Source organism: Silurus meridionalis, chromosome 14, assembly GCF_014805685.1.
Source record: "Silurus meridionalis isolate SWU-2019-XX chromosome 14, ASM1480568v1, whole genome shotgun sequence".
In the NCBI taxonomy this organism is placed as follows: domain Eukaryota; kingdom Metazoa; phylum Chordata; class Actinopteri; order Siluriformes; family Siluridae; genus Silurus; species Silurus meridionalis.
This window is the reverse complement of record NC_060897.1, coordinates 22978586-23000154: the sequence shown is the minus strand read 5'-3', so window position 1 is coordinate 23000154 and position 21569 is coordinate 22978586. Positions and strand designations below refer to the sequence as shown.

At 41.0% G+C, this 21569-nt stretch overlaps 2 protein-coding genes and 1 long non-coding RNA gene across 5 annotated transcripts in view; 1 reads left to right on the top strand and 2 right to left on the bottom strand.

Annotated features, from left to right (window-relative positions):
• Window positions 1-16448, bottom strand: part of xylt1 (xylosyltransferase I) — a 56804-nt gene extending 40356 nt beyond the window's left edge. The window contains exon 1 of the mRNA XM_046866484.1: window positions 16005-16448. Coding sequence (XP_046722440.1) covers window positions 16005-16289 — 285 coding nt within the window. The 5' untranslated portion in view covers window positions 16290-16448. The remainder of the gene's footprint in view (window positions 1-16004) is intronic.
• An 802-nt stretch (window positions 16449-17250) lies between these two features.
• The window catches only part of tmc5 (transmembrane channel like 5), a 79923-nt gene continuing 75604 nt past the window's right edge, over window positions 17251-21569 (top strand). For 2 of the 3 annotated variants that reach the window (XM_046866667.1, XM_046866668.1), the window contains exons 1-2: window positions 17738-17890; window positions 18271-18366. The gene's annotated coding sequence lies outside the window, so the exon portion shown is untranslated. Of the gene's footprint in view, window positions 17354-17737; window positions 17891-18270; window positions 18367-21569 lie in introns of those variants that run through there. The other variant, XM_046866669.1, reaches the window with a different exon arrangement.
• Window positions 20239-20678, bottom strand: LOC124397156. Its single transcript, XR_006927893.1, has 3 exons — window positions 20669-20678; window positions 20463-20512; window positions 20239-20269 (listed from the first exon to the last, which is right to left on the bottom strand). It is a non-coding gene; the product is annotated as an uncharacterized LOC124397156 (long non-coding RNA).

Here is a 21569-nt window from a genome sequence, read left to right as displayed (position 1 = left end):
AATCATCTACTGCTGGGTTTATTGTCATTATTATGATTATTATTATGATTATTATTATTATTATTATTATTATTATTATGATTATGATTATGATTATTATTAGAGGTCTATCGATAGTGGACTTTACCGATACCAATAGCTTGGTTGGATTGTTTTGCCGATAACTGACTAATCAACCAATATTTGGATAAAAAAAACACTTCATGTAAAATGGTCCTGAAATTAAAAAAAAAAATAATAATAATAAAAAAAACGGTACTGACTTACAAATGTGCTATAGAATATAAATATGAATATATAAATGAATAAAAATAATAATAAATATAAAATAGCTCTCTATGCAGCACACAGTCTCACATGTAAAAACAGGTGGGGGCAGTGATTTGCCTCGAGGCTGCTCAGTATGGATTTTTGCTGAAAAAATTCGGAAAAGTTGCAGCTTGACCTCTGACTGTTACAGAGTGCTGAAACTGGAGACTCCTTTTATACATGTTTATTTACTTTATTTACAAAGTCCCTTGCTTTGGATCCTCTGCAGTACAAGTCCCTGTGAACGAGCTGTTACTACTGAAATAAAAACATGCTGCTAAAATCCTTTGATTTGCAGCTGCACTACTGTCAGAACTGCTGTTATAGAAAACTAATCACCACAGGAAGAAACCCAGAACCTGACAGTGCTGTGGTGTAAGCAGTTATAATAATAATAATAATAATAATAATAATTGACATATCAGTTACTTTATTTTTATACAAAAAGAATGGAGGAATTTAAAAGGTCTGGGGGGAAAAACGATTAAAATGAGTATTAATTTAAAAGTTAGAGATTTGCTTTGATGTCAGACTCAGGCTTTGAACGCTGATCTTTGATGCATCAAAGGAAAAATGTGTTTCAAAACAAATCCACTCCCCCCGATTCTCTTGTACCATCGCTGAACATGTGCCAGGACATAAACATCATCATTAACATCTCATTTGTGTTGGATACAGCATTCAACTGCGCTTTTTTTTTCTTTTTTCCCGGAATTTAACCTCCGGAGAAGAGAAAAGACGTCCTGGATACGAATGAGAGCACTAATAAGAATCGATATTTCAGTGAGTTACCGACAGAGGAGACAATCTGGAGGACCTCTGAGCAAAATGGTTTACTATTAAGCATTAAAAAATGTGCAGACCAGAGGAGAAAAAAGTTCATTTTAGACTGCTGGATGCTGGGATTTCATTTCCTAAGCGTCTTTTGTTGCAGCCATGTGCTAATTGAGACTTTAAAAGCCTTGACGTGACCCAGCGGTGATCAGTATTCATCCTGTAGCTGAACATGATCTCGTCCACACCGCTTCATTAACGTGTATAGATAGAATAGGGATTTATTTATATTTCCTGATGGAAGACGTCGTGGAAAAAACTAACGTGTATATACGTGACTGTTCAAAGCCTAAATCACGAAGTCTGCAATTATCACTGGGCATGTCTTGGACACACAGTGAAGCAGAAATATCACCCGTGGACATAGAATATGTTGTGGGTGAATAATGATATGGGTCGTAGCGTGGGACCGCATCCCGACAGAACCACGCTATACTGTCCCGCTCTTCCTCTAATTATAATAAAGTATGTCTCCGTATAAATATACACACACGTCTATACGTCTACAGAACACGTGTCCTTTCGACTGCTATACACATTATAACCTATTTTTCGGGTTTCTATTATAGAAGTTACGCCGGGTTGCCAAGTCTTCACTGCGAGAGCTCCTCCTGTAATATTAGTGAACCTCAATCTGACTTGTTTTCTAACGTGATTCATATTTATATATATTGAATTACGTGTAACTGGATCTACATGATGTGTTTAAATTGATTATAGAAACTCACAGAATCATCAGTCCGGATTCTGATTGGTCAGGTGTTTTTTTTTTGTTTGTTTTTTTGACACATTTTTATGAGATTATATTTATTGCTCTGCCTCGTTATAAAGACGTTATCTGTACTAAACAGTCGTTCACAGAGATTTGTGGAAGGAGTTGTACTTAATATACACATCTAATATCCCATGTGCCATAAATATCCCTGTGTAGTACAGGCAAAAGTTTGTACACCCATAGGAATTTTAGCACTAACCAGACTTTCATACATCATCACAAAGAACCAAAAATAGTAACGTGTTTAGTGAGGAATGTGAGTAGACCTGTTAGGTGTGTGTGTGTGTCTGTGTCTGTGTGTCTGTGTGTGGGAGAGTGGGAGCGGTGTGTGTTCGCTGGTAGCACTCAGTGTCCACAGCCTCTCCCTCACCCAGCATCAGTGCCATCAGAACCCCTGGGGACCATTTAGAGAGCACAGGCCTATCCATCAGACCAGCTAATCCTGCACACACCCTCACAGCGAGAGAGAGAAAAGAGAGGGAGAAAGAAGGAAGGAGAGGAGACGGCGAGGTCACTGCAATAATGACTTTAATTACACTAACGATGCTGGCATTTTTGTGGTGCTATAAAACTGCACAAAAGCGCTTTGTGGACAAACTCACCACCGCCGCAGACGTTTCCGGAAACTTCCGTGAGCACGGTTAAGTGACTCAAAAACAAGTGAGATTTTTTTTCTTCCAGAAGCCCTTTGCTAACAGTAAGCAATACTTTAACCCTAGGAATAAGCAGTTAGGGGCTGATTGGTGAAAAAATAACATCTCCTTGGCTAATTACGGCCATTTGTTCGCCTCGTTCTATTAACTCTGCGATGGATAAGAGGGCGGAGGGAAAAAGGAGGAAGGAGGGGAAAAGTGTCTGTCTTCATAATTTGGCAGCGTTTCAATCGCCATTACTCCATGCCAGAATCTCAATGGAGTCTTTTCAGCATGCTCAAGATCATCACGGAGGCTCTTAGAGTCACTCAAAGGCCACTCTGTGTGCGCTCACGAGCGAGCGTGTGTATTCGGGATAAAAATCACTTTCATAATTGATTGCTTAACACCGATGCTGCGTAGTCGGAGGTGCAGCTCATACAGGCGACTCTGTCAATACTGAGCTTTTAGTGCAGGTTTAAGTGAGAGAAAGAGACAGAGAGAGACAGAGGTAGTTGGCGACTGCATTAATCGATCCGTTCTGTCTTCATCGTTACTAAAAAAACAGTTTAAATCAAAATCAGGTCGACGTTTTCACGATTAAGTGATTGTACAGGTTGTGAAACACACCTAAGCTCTAATCCTACAAAAAAAAACCCATTAATTTGCACCATTTTGTCCGTGACTAAATCATGAATCTGTTTCTGATGAATAACACAATGTTTAGGGACTAGAAATTACACATTATATGTGGTATGCACAATGTAGTGGACAGAACTGAATTAAAGACATTTCGAGATTCCGGCAGCTCTTTTCTGCGTCAGTGTCTACAGAAAATAAGACGAATTAAAATCAGGACTATGCCGGGCGTTGAAAATCCCAAAGCATTTCTATAATCTGAGGCTAAAATCTAGTTTTTGATCGCTGGTGAAATTCTGGCAGTGGCTTCTCCTACGACGAACCGTCAAATCGAGAGCCGATAGGAGCGCTGAACCTGATGAAGCAACAACTTCAAACCACCTCAGGGAAAATGTGGAAGCGAGTCAGGAGGACGGTACAGCAAGAAGAGAAACTCAATGAGCTACGGAGGGAAAAGGAGTGTTTGTATGACGTTTCGATTATTAAGGCATTATCTGTCATGAACAAAATGGATGCTTCAGTTTCAGGTAGCAAGAAAACGTGGGTTTGAACGTGTCAAGGATCAAACTTCGGACGAGTCTTTTTCTTGTGTGTGTCAGTTTTTGATTGTTGTTCAGTCTGAAACCCTACAGTGTGACATGGGGATCATGTTCCTACAGTCTGACAAGCAACAATCGCAAAAAGGACCATAAAAATCACATGGTGTGAGCTCATTAAACTCCTCCCACAAGCCTTTATTCAGTTCAACTACAACTCCCTCAGCAATGACAGTAACCACCACGTGTGATGGACAGGCAACAGATTTGTAGTCCAGTGTAAATACGTTAATAAACGCTGCTACAGTAGACACGCCCACACTGGCGTCTGAGGTGAAGACCAGTGCACAGTAAACGTCTTCATCAGGACTGCATTACGGCAAAAATGGCCGCAAAGCCCGGGGAATTGTGGGGATTACTTCAGGGATTTAGTGGGGAAAAACTGTACAAATTGTGTTTTTCTTTCTCCAACACTAACATGTCTGGTGTCTGAACGTTTCTCTGAATGACTTTCACACGTTTTGCTCCTAATCAGCCCGTTTTTTTTCTTGTTTTTTTCACGGTTCGTTTTCATCTGTCTCCAATTTGCACTGGTCGAACATGAGAACAGCGTTAGTTCTGCTTCCAGGTCTACTGCTGTCACTGCTAATTACAGCAAGTAACATTATTTTCTCCTCCTGTCCATGTGGGTTTCATTGTGGATTTGAATGTTTCCTTTAGGCTCTTAGGAGGTTTGTCTATAGCAGACTGCCTCGAGGTGTTAATGAATGGGTCCCTGGTGTCCCCCATGGTGATAAACTGGTGTCTCATTCAAAGCGTATTCTCTCCACACACACCCTAGTGTTCCCCTGTAGACTCCGGACCCACCCCCACTCTGACCCTGGATCAGGGGGCAATTCCTTTAAAAAGTGAACAAAAGTGCTACAATGGCTGAATAAATCTTTCCCGCGGTGTGTTTACGTTTTTCTTCATGAGAAAGACTGACTGTCTAACAGCTTTTTTAGTGGACTACTGGGGGAAGTGTTAGCAAAACCTGATCCCAGTCAGGATGACATGCAGGGCCCCAGTAGGAATTCTCACTGTATTGCCAAGTATTCATAGTATTCCCCCTCTCTCTCTCTCTCTCTCTCTCTCTCTCTCGTTTGAATCAGTCACAATTACCGCTGAGAAGGAGCTCCCATTTCAATCTTCTCCAGGCCACATGATTTCCAAATCCCAGCAGGCTCTTGTGAGTGACCCTTACCAGGTTTGGAAGAACACAAACTGGCCTTTAAAAGACATTAACACAGTTTTATGGTTCATGCTAGTGCATTAATATTCACAATTATGCAAATTAAGATCATTAGCTAGGTGGCTTGCTAACTGCAGACTAGCTCAAAGACTTTATCACCATGACTACACCATGTGTTCTTCATTAAATATTTTAGTTTGCTAGCTTAAATGTTTATAAACCTTTTTGCCTAAAATGTAGACATTTTGCAAATTTTTGCATATTGGATGTGACTGGATCAAAACTGGATTTTATTTTGACATCACAATTTGAGCCCCACCCACAAAACACTTTTAATTATGATGATGAATTTGGACTATTTATGGCAAATCTCCGACACTGCAGCTAATCACAACCACACACACACACACACACACACACACACACACACAGGACAGACTTCGAGTGTGTGAGTGATTGACGCTCCGTGATAAACATCGACAGAGAGAAAGAGTTAGAGAACAAATGAAAAGTGACGTGACAGAAGTAGTATCAATTAAAGAACAGCTCCAAGAACCTGTAGTCGCATTGTCTTTTCCACACGTCATGTCACGTCAGGACGCTGGACAGCCGAGTTAAACACCTAAATACACGCCGCAGGGTATTTACCGTCCGTACAATAGGCACATAATGATTTTACTTGTCAGGGCTCATAAAAATATTTTTTTTAAAAGATAATTTTTCTCTGCATGCGCTTTTCAGGGACACGATGAACAAATAGAACATGAAACCCAAACAGTCTTAAATAAAATCATCAGCTTTTTAAGCAGTTTTGGGAAAAAGAAAAAGTAATTTATCATTTATTACAGTTTCCCATGTTCCTCCCATTTAAACTTGACTCCACCAAGTATACCATATAAGGCCATACCGTACACCATGTAGACATCCTCATAATCGTGTCTTTAACATACAAGACTGAACGTAGGATTGGTCTAAAAACAATCCACAAAGAAGTTTCTTGTATATTATGCAAATTAGCACAAAAGCATAGTGGGCGGAGCTAAATTGTTCTCTAAGCTATTTTTAATAAGACCAATGAATCATGGGAAATAAAGAATGCTCATGCTGTGTTATCATCTTTGGCCAGGTAAAAGTCACAATATAAATAATACATTTATTAATTAGCATTTTATTGGCCACGCCCCCTTTCTCTATGATGACATCACAGTTGATGCACTTATTTTATGTTAATGCAGTTTTTTGAGGTGATTCGGCACGAAAGGAGTGGAGGTGAAATATAAGCGAGAGAGAGAGAGAGAGTGGGAGAAGTGTGTGTGTGTGTGTGTGTGTGTGTGTGTGTGTGTGTGTGTGTGCCCACTGTCTGGGTCGTAGTCATAAAAAAGGAGCAGTCCAGTTAGCTGCAAAGTTTATTTTCTTTTGCCATCTCTGACTGAGCAGTAACACAAACCCCATTCATACCACATGGCAGACCACAGCACACACACACACACACACACACACACACACACACACACTCCAACCGCTCACTGCACACCTCACACTGACTGCATTGAGCTTCATTACACAGCGCCTTTATTTGTACTTCATCCCAAACACACACACACACACACACACACACACACACACACACACACACACACTAAACCCTGGCTCGCAATCACCTTTTCCAGCTATTTAAAACGGCTCATAAACGTGTTTTTATTCCGATCCTGAATAGACACACCCTGCTGATGATCAGCTACACACTATATTCAACATACAGTGGTTTAGAAATCCTGCAAATGACATGCCATTATATACAATAAACAATAAAACTCAATAAAAAAGTATTAATTCAAGCACACACAATGGGTTTGTGTATAATGATCACGGCAGAAAATATTCACCACCATATTCCATTTCGGTGAATCTCTTAATAAAAAAAGGGATAAAATCAAAGAATAATAATGAGCCTTATAGGTGCAGTTCTTGAAAATGATGAAAATGTGGGAGATATATTTGCACTTTCAGGGGTAACGTGAACAGCAGGTTTATATTAATGAGCTCGTTCTGATATGCTATCGTTTCCATAGTAACAGCCCAATGTAGAGGGATGTGTACAGCACACACACACACACACACACACACACACACACACACACACACACACCCCATACAATCTAATACTAATAAAACGAAATACTTATAAATAAAATTATTTTATGAAAATACATAATCATTTATATGATTCATTATTTTAAGCAGATTATTTTTGTATGCAAGTCATTTCTTTTGTAAAGAATCTCCGCCTTCAGACCAGTCATGATCCAGAACTCATTATGGGTGGTGGCGATGTGGTAGCTCATTGTTTGGAGTTTGTAATGGAAGGTTGTGAGTTCAAATCTCAGCACTACCAAGCTGTAAAGTATATAAAAAAAGAGATCATTGTAAGTCGCTCTGGTTTAATGCTGTAAATGTGCCAGAATATTATGATATTGTTGTGTTAATAATTTAAGGCAAACATAATTATTATCAAATAAAATGTAATTGGATCAGGATCAGAGACGTTGAACTCGTTCGGATCGGACTCGAATGAAAAGATCATATCTAACTGAATTTGCGAACAGACCAAACAAAAAGAAACAGTGACGGTAATAAGAGACGAAGAATGAACTGGCCGCAAAATTCAGAAATAATACAATTTTTGTTCTAATTTAATAAGCGAAGTGTCATTTATTCAATCCAAAGCAAACACAGCTGAGCCAGCCGGTGGAGAAATGATTACATATATAAATCAAACTGTACATCAGGGACAGGAGCAAGCGAACATCACTCAGAGGGAGATTTTATACTGACAACATACAAACAAAATAATCACACCTCCACCAACACTACCTTTAATTACATTAATCACAGTCAGTTTAAATACAGTCCCATTCCACACAGCACAATTTAACATCTAATCCAAGAATAAAATCAGGGTTTTTTATTCTGCTAAAAATTTATATTTTTAACTCTTACCATAAAAAAATATATCAAAAGATCGTTTTTGGCCGTTTTAATGTTTTAATCGACAGGATTTTTCAAACTTACAATGATGATATCAATACCAAAAAAATCAAACCAAACAAACCAGCGCTCATCCACAAACATAAACACTGTATAGTAAAACATTACACTACACTACTACTCCACACTGATCACCATGCTTTAAGATTCCTGGGTAGACTAGGCCATGTCTCAACTTACTATATATCCAAGTTACAGTGGGGTCATCAGAACACATCTCCATCGTAAGTGGTGGACCACCTGTGTGTATCTATATCGATATATTAGATAGTGTGCTTTCTAACAGTGTATAGTGGAAAGGGATTATTAGGATGGTGTATTATGGTTCTGCACATCACTGACACAACAGGCAGAGCTCGCTCAATTATCACTCCACTTTTTATGGACGTGTTTACGGAAGGTAAAACGAAAACAAAACAAAAACAACAGCGCTAATGAAATAAGGCACTCTAGCGTAACTGACAGCTGGGCAATTTGAAGGCTTTTCCATGATGCTGCCAGAGTGAAAAAGAAAACACGACAGCATCACACTTTGTGTCCTCGTGATCCACAATAAACACAGCACGTGTGCTTTCTCTCTCTCTCTCTCTCTCTCTCTCTCTCTCTCTCTCTCTCTCTTTTTAAACCAGATGAAATCATTGTGGAAAAACAGAACAAGCGTTCCAGTCGAGGCCAGCTCATTAGCAGCTCACATCATGGAAATGTCGGAGATAACCATCAGCGCGGCACGGAGAGACAAATCGATAAACGGCGGCTCGAGCTGTTACGCAACAGCTGGGGAGGGACATGAAAGAGCTCACTTGTGTTTTTAGAGGTCTCGCTAGCAGGACGTGTTTCATTTACAAACAAAACCCAGACACTCACCTCCAAACAGGCCTAGGGGTCCTGCTAATATAAAAATAACACCACCTAATACACAACGTCGCTGCTCTCAAGGCCACGTGTACACCTACCGTGGCTCCTCATCTCACCTTTAATGCACGAAACACTAATGAGATGCTACCCTGCTGAGGGCCGAGCGCTACGCCACCATATGGAACTGATACTCAGGATCGTATTCCATCACACGGCTCGTGTTACGCCCCGTCCCGTTCCGTCCCATCCTGTCCCATCCCAGCCTGGACATCATTCACACTTTACACACCAAACTTTCTTTTTTAATCTGTTAAACCATTTTATGTTCATCTGTAAAAAAAAAAAAAAAAAAAAACAGCTGAGGGTGTAGAAACAAACATGAAGATCTCACAGCACAAGTGAAGTCCTTCAAACTCATTAAAATCAATTAATCACAAAAAAAACCCTGTTGGTAATAATTGAATAAAAATAAATGGAGAGAGAGGATATTCTCTAACAGGACCATCATTACTGCATCCAAAAAATATAGACTGATGTTCAAATCTGTCGATTTTGTGTTCAAAATGGTTCTCATCATCAGTACAAACACTGTTACTTATTTTTCATCCCCGAAACAGGACATAAACTTCTTAAAATCAACAATAATACCGATAATTGTGATCTCAGATTATATATTTTTACAGCAGTAAAATATAAAACACAGTCATGCTACCAAAGAATGAGTCAGTCCGACAGGCAGGTGTGTGTGTGTGTGTGTGTGTGTGTGTGTGAATTGTTCCATCTCCCCTGAGCGTTTCTGTCTCTGAGCCACCGGCTCAGTCACTGCACACGATTCAGTGGTGAGATAACGAGCTAATTCTCATCTACAAGCAAAGCATCCACAGCAGCAGCAGCAGCAGCAAGGAATCAATGATTCTTAAATTTATTTGCATTAAATTGTAGGAGAATCAGAAAGAAAATGATAAAAACAAGCACACAATACAAATGTAACTCCCACGCCACCTCTGAAAGGGTTAAAAATCCAACCAGATCTGATACCAAAAGGCCACTTATGTCTTAAACTCAGCACCTGAATTGGCTCGAGTCTTCTATTCAGTGCACATTTCTCTTCCATTAGCGCTAAATTGATTCCTAACATTCTGAAATGCAAATATTTGAGTAATGAAACACTCAGGAACGTGCTGTTATATGGTAATAATTGACTGCAGTGTGATGTAACGAGGCAGAATCACCGTTACCACCCTGATGTTGATTCTTCTCTTATTACTACACATCATTTGGGTGTTTTGTGTATTACACGTCGTGCTACGTCATACTTTTTATCCCTTTACAAAGCCAAATCATTGCTTTACTTCTGAATGTTACGAAGCACTGACACTGGAGACTCGACCCATAAATCTAACACATGATCACTGATTAGACATGATATTAACTTGTGTGTGTGGAGTGGAAAATGAGCTGCTCATGTAGAAGATTTGATGGACTGTATACGGTATAGATAAATATGAAAATTATCTGAAATATGGCAGTTACTTCTTTCTTTTATAGTAATTGTAGAGAAAATAGCAGGAATTCTTGTCCTTTAACAGGAAGACTGAAGTATGTGGGACATTGTTAGAACTATGCTCCTAGAATAAAAGGGTTCTTCAGAGGGTTCTTTGTGTTTTTGTCACCTTTGGAACACATTCTTTGTTTGAATCCTAAAGTTAAAGACAAACAGTTTGTACTCTCCTCATTAGTGGACACACAGTCACTCTTGTGAACCCAATAATCTCAGCGGTCAGTGTTTACTGATGTATGATTATACACAACAGTTTGGGGACACCTGACCAGAAGATTGGTATATGACTCTTTTTGAACATCCCATTCCACACTTGCTCTGATATTAACTTCCACCCTTCTGTGAAGATGTTCCACTAGGTTTTGGGGTGTGCTTATGGAGATTTTTGTGCTAAAAGTAAGGTGGGATTCTGTTCCAGTTCATCCCAAAGATGTTCAATAGGGTTGGAGCTCTACAGCAGGCCACTCAATATCTTCTACAGCAACCCATGGAAAGCAGATCTTCATGGAGCTGGCTTTTTGCAAAGGGCTATTGTCATGCTGGACCAGGTTTGGATCTCCTTGGGTCTCCCATCCAGAGACGTCCAATACAATTGTGTGTGGAAACATTTGGTGTCTATTTAGTGTATCTGAGAAGGTTTGCCATTAGCAAATTGTTCACACAGAATAGCTGACACAGGGCGTCTACGCAGCCATTTTACAACACTGTTCAGGAAATACCAGGAACGTCGTCTCTGCCAGCGAAGTATAAAACGTGTCTTTACCAACGGCAGCCTGGCACACACACACACACCCACACTGTGTGTTAACTGGAGTTTTAGCCAGATGTGGAGGATTTCGTCTTTAAGCTAATTCTTTCGGCAAAGACTTTGGAACATTTGGGTGTCTGTCAGATTGCAGTCTAGCCAGTAAAATCCGTCTCTGGCTAATAAAGCTTTAACAGTATAAGGAAAAGGACTTGGGACATATGTGCCAACACCTGGGTACCAAATGAGGAGAAAACATGTACAATCCTGGGGTAGATATTCTGAACACAACGGTTCACAATGCAAGCAGTTGAACAAGATAGAAAAAAAACACTGATTTGGAAATCAAGTAACTAAAGATTCTGAGTTACGACTTACGATTTTAAACGTTACAGCGTTTTCCTGAGAGTTTCCATTACATTTAGAAATAGGGGAATGTAAAAAAATTACTTCTACTGTACACTATGTTACTTTTACGCAGCTTTCATCACCAGCATTTGTGTTGGAGTCTGTCAGGAAATTCCTGCGACATGCCCGCAAGGACGCTTCTTCAAATCAACTTCTCCTTCAATCACAAACATCTTCAAACGGATAAACGCGACATGGCAGGAAAACCCGCCACTCACAAAAGCTCAGAGAACTTCCTCTCGAATTGAAATGAAACCGCTGCATGTGTTCAGAGGAGGAACTTAAACCACATTCGGGTTAAAGGGGCGCATGTGAGCTGAAGAACAAAGCAACAAAAAAAAACCAGAATGAAGGACAAGCCGGAGATTTTATGTTATAAATAAGAAAATTTTACTGGAATTTTTCTGAGCTGAAAGCACAGCAGAGAGAGAGAGAGAGAGAGAGAGAGAGAGAGAGAGAGAGAGAGAAAGAGAGAGATAAGGACAGAAGAAGAGAGAGAGAGAGAAGAATAGCGATGAAAAAAAAATAGACAAAGATCAAAAAGAAATCCGAGGCAGCACCTGTCCTCCACCGTCAGCATGAACAAAGAGGACAGATCGAGTCTGAGATTCTGACCACAACAAAGTCTGAGAACAAGGAGAACACAGGCACCATGAGGAACTGCTGCGCTCTCTCATACAGACGTCTTCCCCAAACTGTTACACAAAGTGGGAGGCATACAATTGTGTAGGACATCTTTAGATATGGTAGCATGATTCATGAGTGAAGGATCTCCTGCTATAGACCTCAAACCCTACTGAACAGCTTTGGGATGAATGTGAACACTGCACCCCAGGTCTCCTCACCTAAATCAATCTCCAAAATCTCTACAACATCTAGCAGAACATCTTCCCAGAAGAGTGGAGGTGATTATAACAACAAATGTGGACTCAATGTGGAAAGAAATGTTCAAACAGCACATATCAAACTTATGGTTACGTGTCCACAAACTTTTGGCTATATAGTGTATCACCACCACCAAACCCAAAATAACTGAATCTAACTAAACATTTCCAGTTAAAAGGTTTAAACATCACCTCAAAGATCAGTTTAATTTTTATCTCACTGTAAAATGAATAACACACACACACACACACACACACACAGCAGCAGAACGCTACAAGTTCCTGTTGAAAGCAAAAATTGTTAACTATTAAAGAAAAAAACACTTTGAACTGAAATGTTATCCTTCATCTCTCCTGTGATTCTCAGAGGCTACAAACACATTTGTTTCTCCTGAAATCACATTTCATATCCAACAATAGCTTCAGAATCGTCCTGTTGTGTAATTCCTGGACTCAGGCGTAATGAAGGGGATTGTGGGAGCCGTGATGGATCTCAGCGCTAATCCTACTGCTTTTTCCAACATTTTCCAAAGTATAAGTGAAAACAAATGCCAGCTCCTGCTATATAAGAACCAGAACGAGAAGCTTCACCAGAGGTGACAGGACGGAGAACGAGAGAGTTGAAGAAAAGGAGAGACAGGAAAGCAGATCTAGACAGAGAGAGGGAATCGAGAGAGCGTATTAAAACCTGGTCATGGATGACAAGAAGGAAAGGTCAGCTGAGAGGTCGTCACGTCTTCCGGATCCGTCCAGCAGGATCTTTCACAGTGCTTTTACATATTAACTTCCGATTCAGAATCACATCACTACCTAAGTACATTCTGAGCAATTATCCTGAAGGTCAGCCAACATCTACTGAGGCAAAAAACCACACAATCAGAGCAAAGTCTTAATCCAGGTAGCACCAGTTTTGGGAGCTGGGAATCCATAAGTATCCACTGAACCCTTAGAGAAACCCTGAGGAACCCTCTTTTCCTACAGTATGTGTATTAATGTCTAGTGTATATAATACAAACTCCAACAGGTTGTTTCTAATTTCAATGAGATCCTGTAATTGTTCTTAGAGGAATCAAGTGTTCAAGTCAAGTCAAGTGTTCTGAATTTATGGAAGCTTAGAATCCTTAATCTAAAGAACCCCCAGTGAAACACTAAGGGACCCACTTTTTCAAGAGCGTCTTTATTAATAGGGTAGAAACCTAATTTCCTGCAGATGTTTCTAGTGGGCCTGAAGCATCCACCAATTTGGAAAGGAGAACCCATGAGAAACCTTTGAGTGTATGGATGAACAGGATAAGAAGCTCATACTGCAGAAGGTTGGGAAAACCAACTATCCAAATATTTATACGATCTGAATGTTCTTCCATTTTTTAGGTAGGTTTCTAATCTTGACTCGGTGTGTGTCTGTGTTTGTATGTGTGTGTGTGTTTTTCCATTATAGGTGAATTTGTTATTAAGGTTCTGAATCCAGAATTCAGTATCGCAGCGTTTTCCTGAACAACTCCTTGTTTCTAATGAATTGGACTAAACCCAGGACGGTGTTTTTTCCGTGCGCCGTGCGGGTTTGAACGTCCGTACCTGAATGAAGTCTTTGAGCTCTAAAACAGTGAAAACATTCACTGAATCTTTTCGTAAACACCGAACAACCGGCGTCCTGTTGCTCCGAATATTAGTGTTTACACTCAGTAGGGTGAGAGATCTCTCCAAGCCTGAGTTTATTCTAATTATCACAAACGACACAAATACATCACAAACCTGCAACAATTCCTCAGGCATCCTCCAGGAGGTGAGACGTTTATACTGTTTTTATTTTCCGACTGGAAAAACACCAGCACTGCTCTGCTCTGCTCTGCTCTGCTCTGTGGAAAAGACTTCACCTCTGCAGCTCCTTCATTTTCTTTCTACAGTTAATTCACGTCATGGGCTAAATGAAGTTACTGTTACCTATTACTGTTATTTATCCTTCACTCTGTCATCATGTCTGTGTCCTGGTGACATTTTACGATCTCTGATGATGAAAGTCGTCTCCTCCACAGCCCACAGAACGGCATGTACGCATCATACTACACGATAATTAGCGCCGGTAATTACAGGACGATGCCTGAATGTCACCTAAGCCAATTTTTACCTGTTTAACCGACACGCACCTCTTCACACAGAGAACTATTTAATCAGCAACCGCAAGCGTTTACCCACTGTCTCATCTCCAGCGCACTGTAGAGCTCACATGGGCTTCAAATTAACTTCTCTGATTCAAAGATATTTCAATAAAATGTGTAATAAATACAAATATATATTCAATCAGTATTTACAAAAAGCACAGAAATCTGAGAATGTGTGAAGTTACTACCTGCAGCGTTAGAGGTCGCTGATACAATATATTATCTGTATCGCGATACAATTTTATATCGCTCTTAATGCAACCTCCGCTGATTTTATGTTTAAAATGATATATATATATATATATATATATATATATATATATATTTATTTTTTTTTATTTTTTATATTCACATACGATGTTCTGGTTATTGTATTGCCCTACATATACATGCTATAAGTATTATTTACTGTTTTTTTAAGGTTTTGTTTAGATCTTTTTGTTTGTTGTTTAATCATTAACTGTCATCCGTCAAAAAATTCTGATTCCAGACCTTCACATTTCTGGTCCCTAAGAACTCTGGATCACCAAGTGAACCATTTCCACCAATGGTGCTCTTCATACTCTAGAGGCTGTCAACCAGTCAGAACATCAACGTTTATCTTAACTGTGTTGGACACAATTTGAAAGGAACCATTGCATAATTTTGGGTTCTTGTCTTCTAGAAAGGGTTCTGCTTGGATTAAGACCCTGGCATGGTAGCTCAGTTTTACAGGAACCTCTGGGTTAATCCACACACTTATCAAGTTAATGCATACACAATCGCTATAACAGAAATTTCTATCAAAAAGGGTTCTAATCCAAGTAGCATGGAAGCCTGAATTAGCCAATAAACCCAAAAAGAACCCTTGAGGAACCCTCTTTTTCATGGTATATGTATTTACGTGTATTGTACACCAAACAATCTCCAACAAGTTCCTGCAGATGTTTTAATGCGACCAAAGCATCTAAGATTTCGGAAGGTAAAAGAACCCACGAGGAACCTTGGATTACAGGATAAGGAGATCCCACTGCAGCAGGTTGGTGGTAACAGTTGGTTCCAAAGCGAACCCTTATATCAGGAAATATTTTTTAAGTGGGTGTTTAATTCTGATGGTTTGTGAAGGTTAGTGTGTGTGTGTGTGTGTGTGTGTGTGAGAGATGATGTTGGTGATGTGGACAGCATGCAGACTTCAGCACTGTCTCGAGATGACGCGACCTCATCACGCAGTCTAGAGCGAGTAAACGCACTGACGCATAACCTACAGATCGTCTCCCCCAAAAACCCACCGCGGCCCGGCCTCAAGAACAGAGAGAGAGAGAGAGAGAGAGAGAGAACGGCGCGAGGCTGATGTGCCCGGTGTTCTTCACTCTATCATGACAGGAATTCCGTTGTCTCCTTCTTCTTACCGGTTGCGGCTTGTGGCGCAGGGTCGCTTTCCCGAGCTGCTGCCTCCGGTTTCTCGGATATTCACCGTACGCTTTGTTCAATCCGAGCCGGTCTCTCTTCTCCCTGCCCGCGCCTCCGCCTCCAGCACCTCCACCTCCTCCTCCGTTCTCCCCGGCGTCCCCGGAATCCAGGCTGCTGAAGTTCCACACGATGAGCGTCTGCACGAGCAGCACGGTGAGCGCGGCGATCAGCGCGGAGCGCGAGCGGCGAGCCGACTTGCGCGCGCACGGCCCGCCGACCATCATTGCTGCTTGGCTTTGCTCTCACTGTGGCTTGTCGGTTTCCTCCCCCTGACCCGGTGCGCGAGCGTCCGTGTGAAGCGGCCGAGCCGAGCCGAGCAGCACCGCCGTGCGCCACCGACACTGGGATATGCGCGTGTGTGGAGTCAGCGCGCGCACTGAGAAACAGAGACACACACGCACGCACACTAAAGGAGGGGAGAAGGGCGGACAGCGACTGGCTGACGGGTTGCCAGATTGTGTAAAAGCAGACCATTACATCTAGAGGGGTGAAAACTTCTCCATCCACCAGTCACTAAAGTTCTTCATCCACCAGTCACTCCAAAGTCTTCTGTTTTAATACTTCCAGAAATGTATGCATTGCGTGCAGTAATATTTTAGCCATAGATTTGAATTACTTATTTTACCCAACACGGCAGCCTGTTATTAACAGATTTATTTCCAACACTTTTAAAAGTAATAACATTTGTAATATCCGTAAATATTTACATTGGGTTTTCTGTCACAGTCAGTTCTGTTTTCAAGCTTGTTTTTTTTTTTTTTTAAAGAACAGCTTGTTGTCGTTTCTTGCAACAAAAATTTAATTGTGCACATTTTTTTGCATTTAGTTTACAGTCTAGTGAACCTCAGCTGTGTTTATCCTAACTGGGGTAAATACATGAATAAATACACGACATGAACTGGATTCCCCTGTGTGCAGCGCCCTTGTCCACTGCATATCATACAATCCTGATGTAAATACCATATTTACAACATTGTTATAACACTGATGATAAATGATGTAGAACCTGTGATGTCCTGTTACAGAAACTTAATCAACACCTATTGACCAATCAGGATTCGGATCTCGACTTTGCTGCGCGGGGGGTTGAGGAGACGGAGTTAGAATAGGTTCTTTTACGGCAGCATTAAAATCGTTTAATCTGGCAACCCCGGTCTGGAGGTGGTGAAGAGGAGGACGCGCGCGCGTGAGAGACAGCGAGAGCTCGTGCATGTAAATAAGGACGCGGAGCCCTCGCGTGGCCACGCGCGCGCACTGTGTGACGGAATGAACGGCATTTTAAAGAAAGGTAATAAAGGATTCGTTAATTAATGAATTAATTAATTAATTAACAATGAAGCGAAATTTATTTTATAGTGCAAACAAGAATTCAACAATAAATAATCACAAAACAAATATAAATAAAAGAAGAGAGAATGGGGGATACAAATACAGTACTACAAAAACAATAAAACATTAGGGGTTCTTACAGCAGACTCAACAATGGTAAACGTTTTTAAGGTCTTTAAGGTTAAAGGAAGTAAAGAGGGACTTAATATCAGTGGAGAATAATCGAAAACTTTCGTGATTCTCGGTGATGGAAATCCATTTCTGGAAGTCGTTTCCTAAGAGTTCTGTCCAATTGGAGGCCTCAAACAAGATCACGTGGTTAATGGTCGCTAATTAGAGGGTTAATTTCGAACCTGGGTGTTCGGGGTGAAGGATTTTCTTCGTTCACGCGATGCAGCTTTAATATCTAAAGCAAAAAGAAAAACACTTTCATGTGGAGAAGAAAATAGAAATAAAAATAAAGTACTAAAATCTGGAATTTGTTCTCCATCAGCCGGTAAGTCCTAAACTCTCATAGCTCTGGAAGAAGAAGCTGCTGTTACACTGAATCTCCTCAGAGCTGATTTATTCTACATGTTCCTTTTAACCATGGACATGGTGCTGCAGAATAGTTTAGATGTTTTAAAAGAATGTATTGTTTGTTAGTGTCTTTTTCACAGTTTATTGCTGTGGAATACAGTTTTTATTTAAGGTTTGTTTATTTTCACGTCCTCTTAAACATGTGTGTGTTTGTCTAAATGTATCACAATTCTCTAACCAACACGTTTTCATTATTACATTTACATAAAATGTGTGAAAAGTCCATCCCAGTATCATGTGACATAGCACATATGTGTAATCTGTTATATATGTAATAATATATTGATGATTTTATAGGGGCATGAAGATCACAGGAAGAGCGACAGCAGACGGGTGGGTGAGTGGCTGTGGGGTGACTTTGTGGCCGCCTTGTCGATTCCTGTTTTTGAGGCTGTAAGTAAAAACGTGTTCACGCTGCTGCATGGCGTGTGTGTGTGTGTGTGTGTGTGTGTGAGAGATATCACATGATCGATCTATGTGTGCAGCAGATTCAGTGGGACCGGTGCGTTAAATTTTTCTAAGTGAAGATTAGCTAGAAGGTGCTGTATGATGTCATAATGTGTGATTTGCATATTCATTGAGAGCTCATTTGCATAGCATTGTGTTGTGTGAAAAAGAAGGGTTTTCTGATGACACAATCGTAATGATTTGCTTGTGATGCTCAGTTATCTCAAATTTTTTTGCTGTGGAATGCAGATGGTATGTATGTTCTCGGGGCAGATTCTGGTTAGGTTCTCTGGTCAGATCTTACTAGTTTGTGGTGCATCATTACATTTATAATATTACATAGAAATTTGATGGAGAATCTCACAGACTTACATGCCTGATGAATCTGATTTAGAAAATCAGACCAGGTTTGTGTAGAACCTTCTGATTATTGCAGGTTTCACCTTCAGACTTCGAAATTCTCTTTTGGAGATCTACAGCTGTGTTCTGAGCAATTTATCTCCATCATTAAACACATGTCACCTGAGGGAAAAACCGAATGAAGGATTTCACGTGCAATTTTTGCGAGCCTCCTGCGGCGTACAGAACCTGGATCGATAGCTGCTAATTGTTGGTATAAAACCATCAAACTCTGGAGAACAGTGAGGACCAGGACGAGGCAGTGAACACACTCTCCTGAGCGAGACACGGCCTGAGGGGCTTTTTTTTTAATCAACACAGAGGACATCTCTCATCCCGCACATGAGGAGACTCGGTTTCCATGGGAATAAACTCGGTGTCCTTTTCTCCCCTTCGGCAGTTCGGCGAGAAGAAGAAGAAGAGAGATGGAGTGTGTCTGTGCTCGTGCTCGGGCGTATCAGAAACGAGCATTGCAACGCCTCGGCCCTGTGTGTGTTTGTCCTTGGTGCTTGTCACGCGGGTCGAGACGCCGCATCGCTCCATGATTCAGGACGTACAGGTCACGAGGCTGCGATGAATTAAAGCGGGCCTGACACTGAGAATCACACTTTCCTCTTCTCTTCCTCCACTGTATGCATCGGAAAGTGTTACGAGGGAGTCTCGCATCGTGTTCACGGTCAGGTCAGGTTTTATTGTCATCCTGTCCACATACACATGCAGCTGCAGGAAACGGAAAAAACAAGCGTTTGCAAACACAGATACGGAATAAACCCCTGCGTGGCATGCTGTTATGTCAGGGCTGTTATGGAGAATCTTCTGACCAATCACAATCCAGATCTTGTGTATGTTTGTGGCAGCCATTTTGTAAGATGGGAGTCAACAATGGTGTCGACTGTTTCCACAGTCTAATCTTCTGATCTTTATTGTGTTCTTTGTGAGTCGGTTTCAACTATGTACAAAACGGTGAACTATGATGGAACACTCTCTCTCTTTTTCTCTGTTCCTTCTTCTTCAGCCCCTTCCCCAATGTACAATTCCATCATCAGCCTGATGGAACTCTCTTTTCTGGGTTGCTAAGAGCTCATCCTTCACTTTTCATGAGAGGTTTATGACAAACATTCCATCATGCTCTTGTTCAGAGGTCAGCATTTGCTAGTCTGCATTTCATTTTCATTCTCACTAAAACCTCCACCACCACCTTCACCCCCATCTCCATTTTCATTCTCACTAACACCTCCACCACCACCTTCATCCTCATCTTCATTTTCATTCTCACTAACACCTCCACCACCACCACCTTCACCCCATCTCCATTTTCATTCTAATTAACACCACCACCACCACCACCTTCACCCCATCTCCATTTTCATTCTCACTAACACCTCCACCACCACCACCTTCACCCCATCTTTATTTTTATTCTCACTAACACCTGAACCTCCACCACCACCTTCACCCCTATCTCTATTTTCATTCTCACTAACACCTCCACCAGCACCACCACCTTCCCCATCTCCATTTTCATTCTCATTAACACCTCCACCACCACCTTCACCCCATCTCCATTTTCATTCTCACTAACACCTCCACCACCACCTTCACCCCATCTCCATTTTCATTCTTATTAACACCTCCAACACCACCTTCACCCCATCTCCATTTTCATTCTCACTAACACCTGAACCTCCACCACCTTCACCCCATCTCCATTTTCATTCTCACTAACACCTGAACCTCCACCACCACCTTCACCCCATCTCCATTTTCATTCTCACTAACACCTCCACCTCCACCACCACCTTCACCCCATCTCCATTTTCATTCTCACTAACACCTCCACCAGCACCACCACCTTCACCCCATCTCCATTTTCATTCTCACTAACACCTCCACCACCACCACCACCACCACCACCTTCCCCATCTCCATTTTCATTCTTATTAACACCTCCACCAACCCCTTCACCCCATCTCCATTTTCATTCTCACTAACACCTGAACCTCCACCACCACCTTCACCCCCATCTCCATTTTCATTCTCACTAACACCTCCACCAGCACCACCACCTTCACCCCATCTCCATTTTCATTCTCACTAACACCTCCACCACCACCACCTTCACCCCATCTCCATTTTCATTCTTATTAACACCTCCACCAACCACCTTCACCCCATCTCCATTTTCATTCTCACTAACACCTGAACCTCCACCACCACCTTCACCCCATCTCCATTTTCATTCTCACTAACACCTCCACCAGCACCACCACCTTCACCCCATCTCCATTTTCATTCTCACTAACACCTCCACCAGCACCACCACCTTCACCCCCATCTCCATTTTCATTCTCACTAACACCTCCACCACCACCTTCATCTCCACTTCCATTTCCACTCTCTTCTAAAAGCAATTTATTAAAAAAAAATTCTATAACATTTTCACTGTAATTTTTTTTCAATATTTATCTGTTATGAGCATCATGTTAATTACTTCTATGTGGAACTTTTACAACAGAGCGCTTCTCAATAAGGTGTTTTTGGAAACTGAGAACCCTTCATTATTTGCTGAACTACCTTAGAGGAACCTTAGAGGAACCGTAAAACCTTTTTTTAAAATTCCTTACTGGTTCTTAGTTAGAAGTAAATAAAATATTTCTTATCTTCCATATATTCTGCTTGGAATTTTTTCTGATAGAAACTGAAATCTTTGTGGAGGGAATTTTTATCTTGTCCCAGATGAATATTGTTTT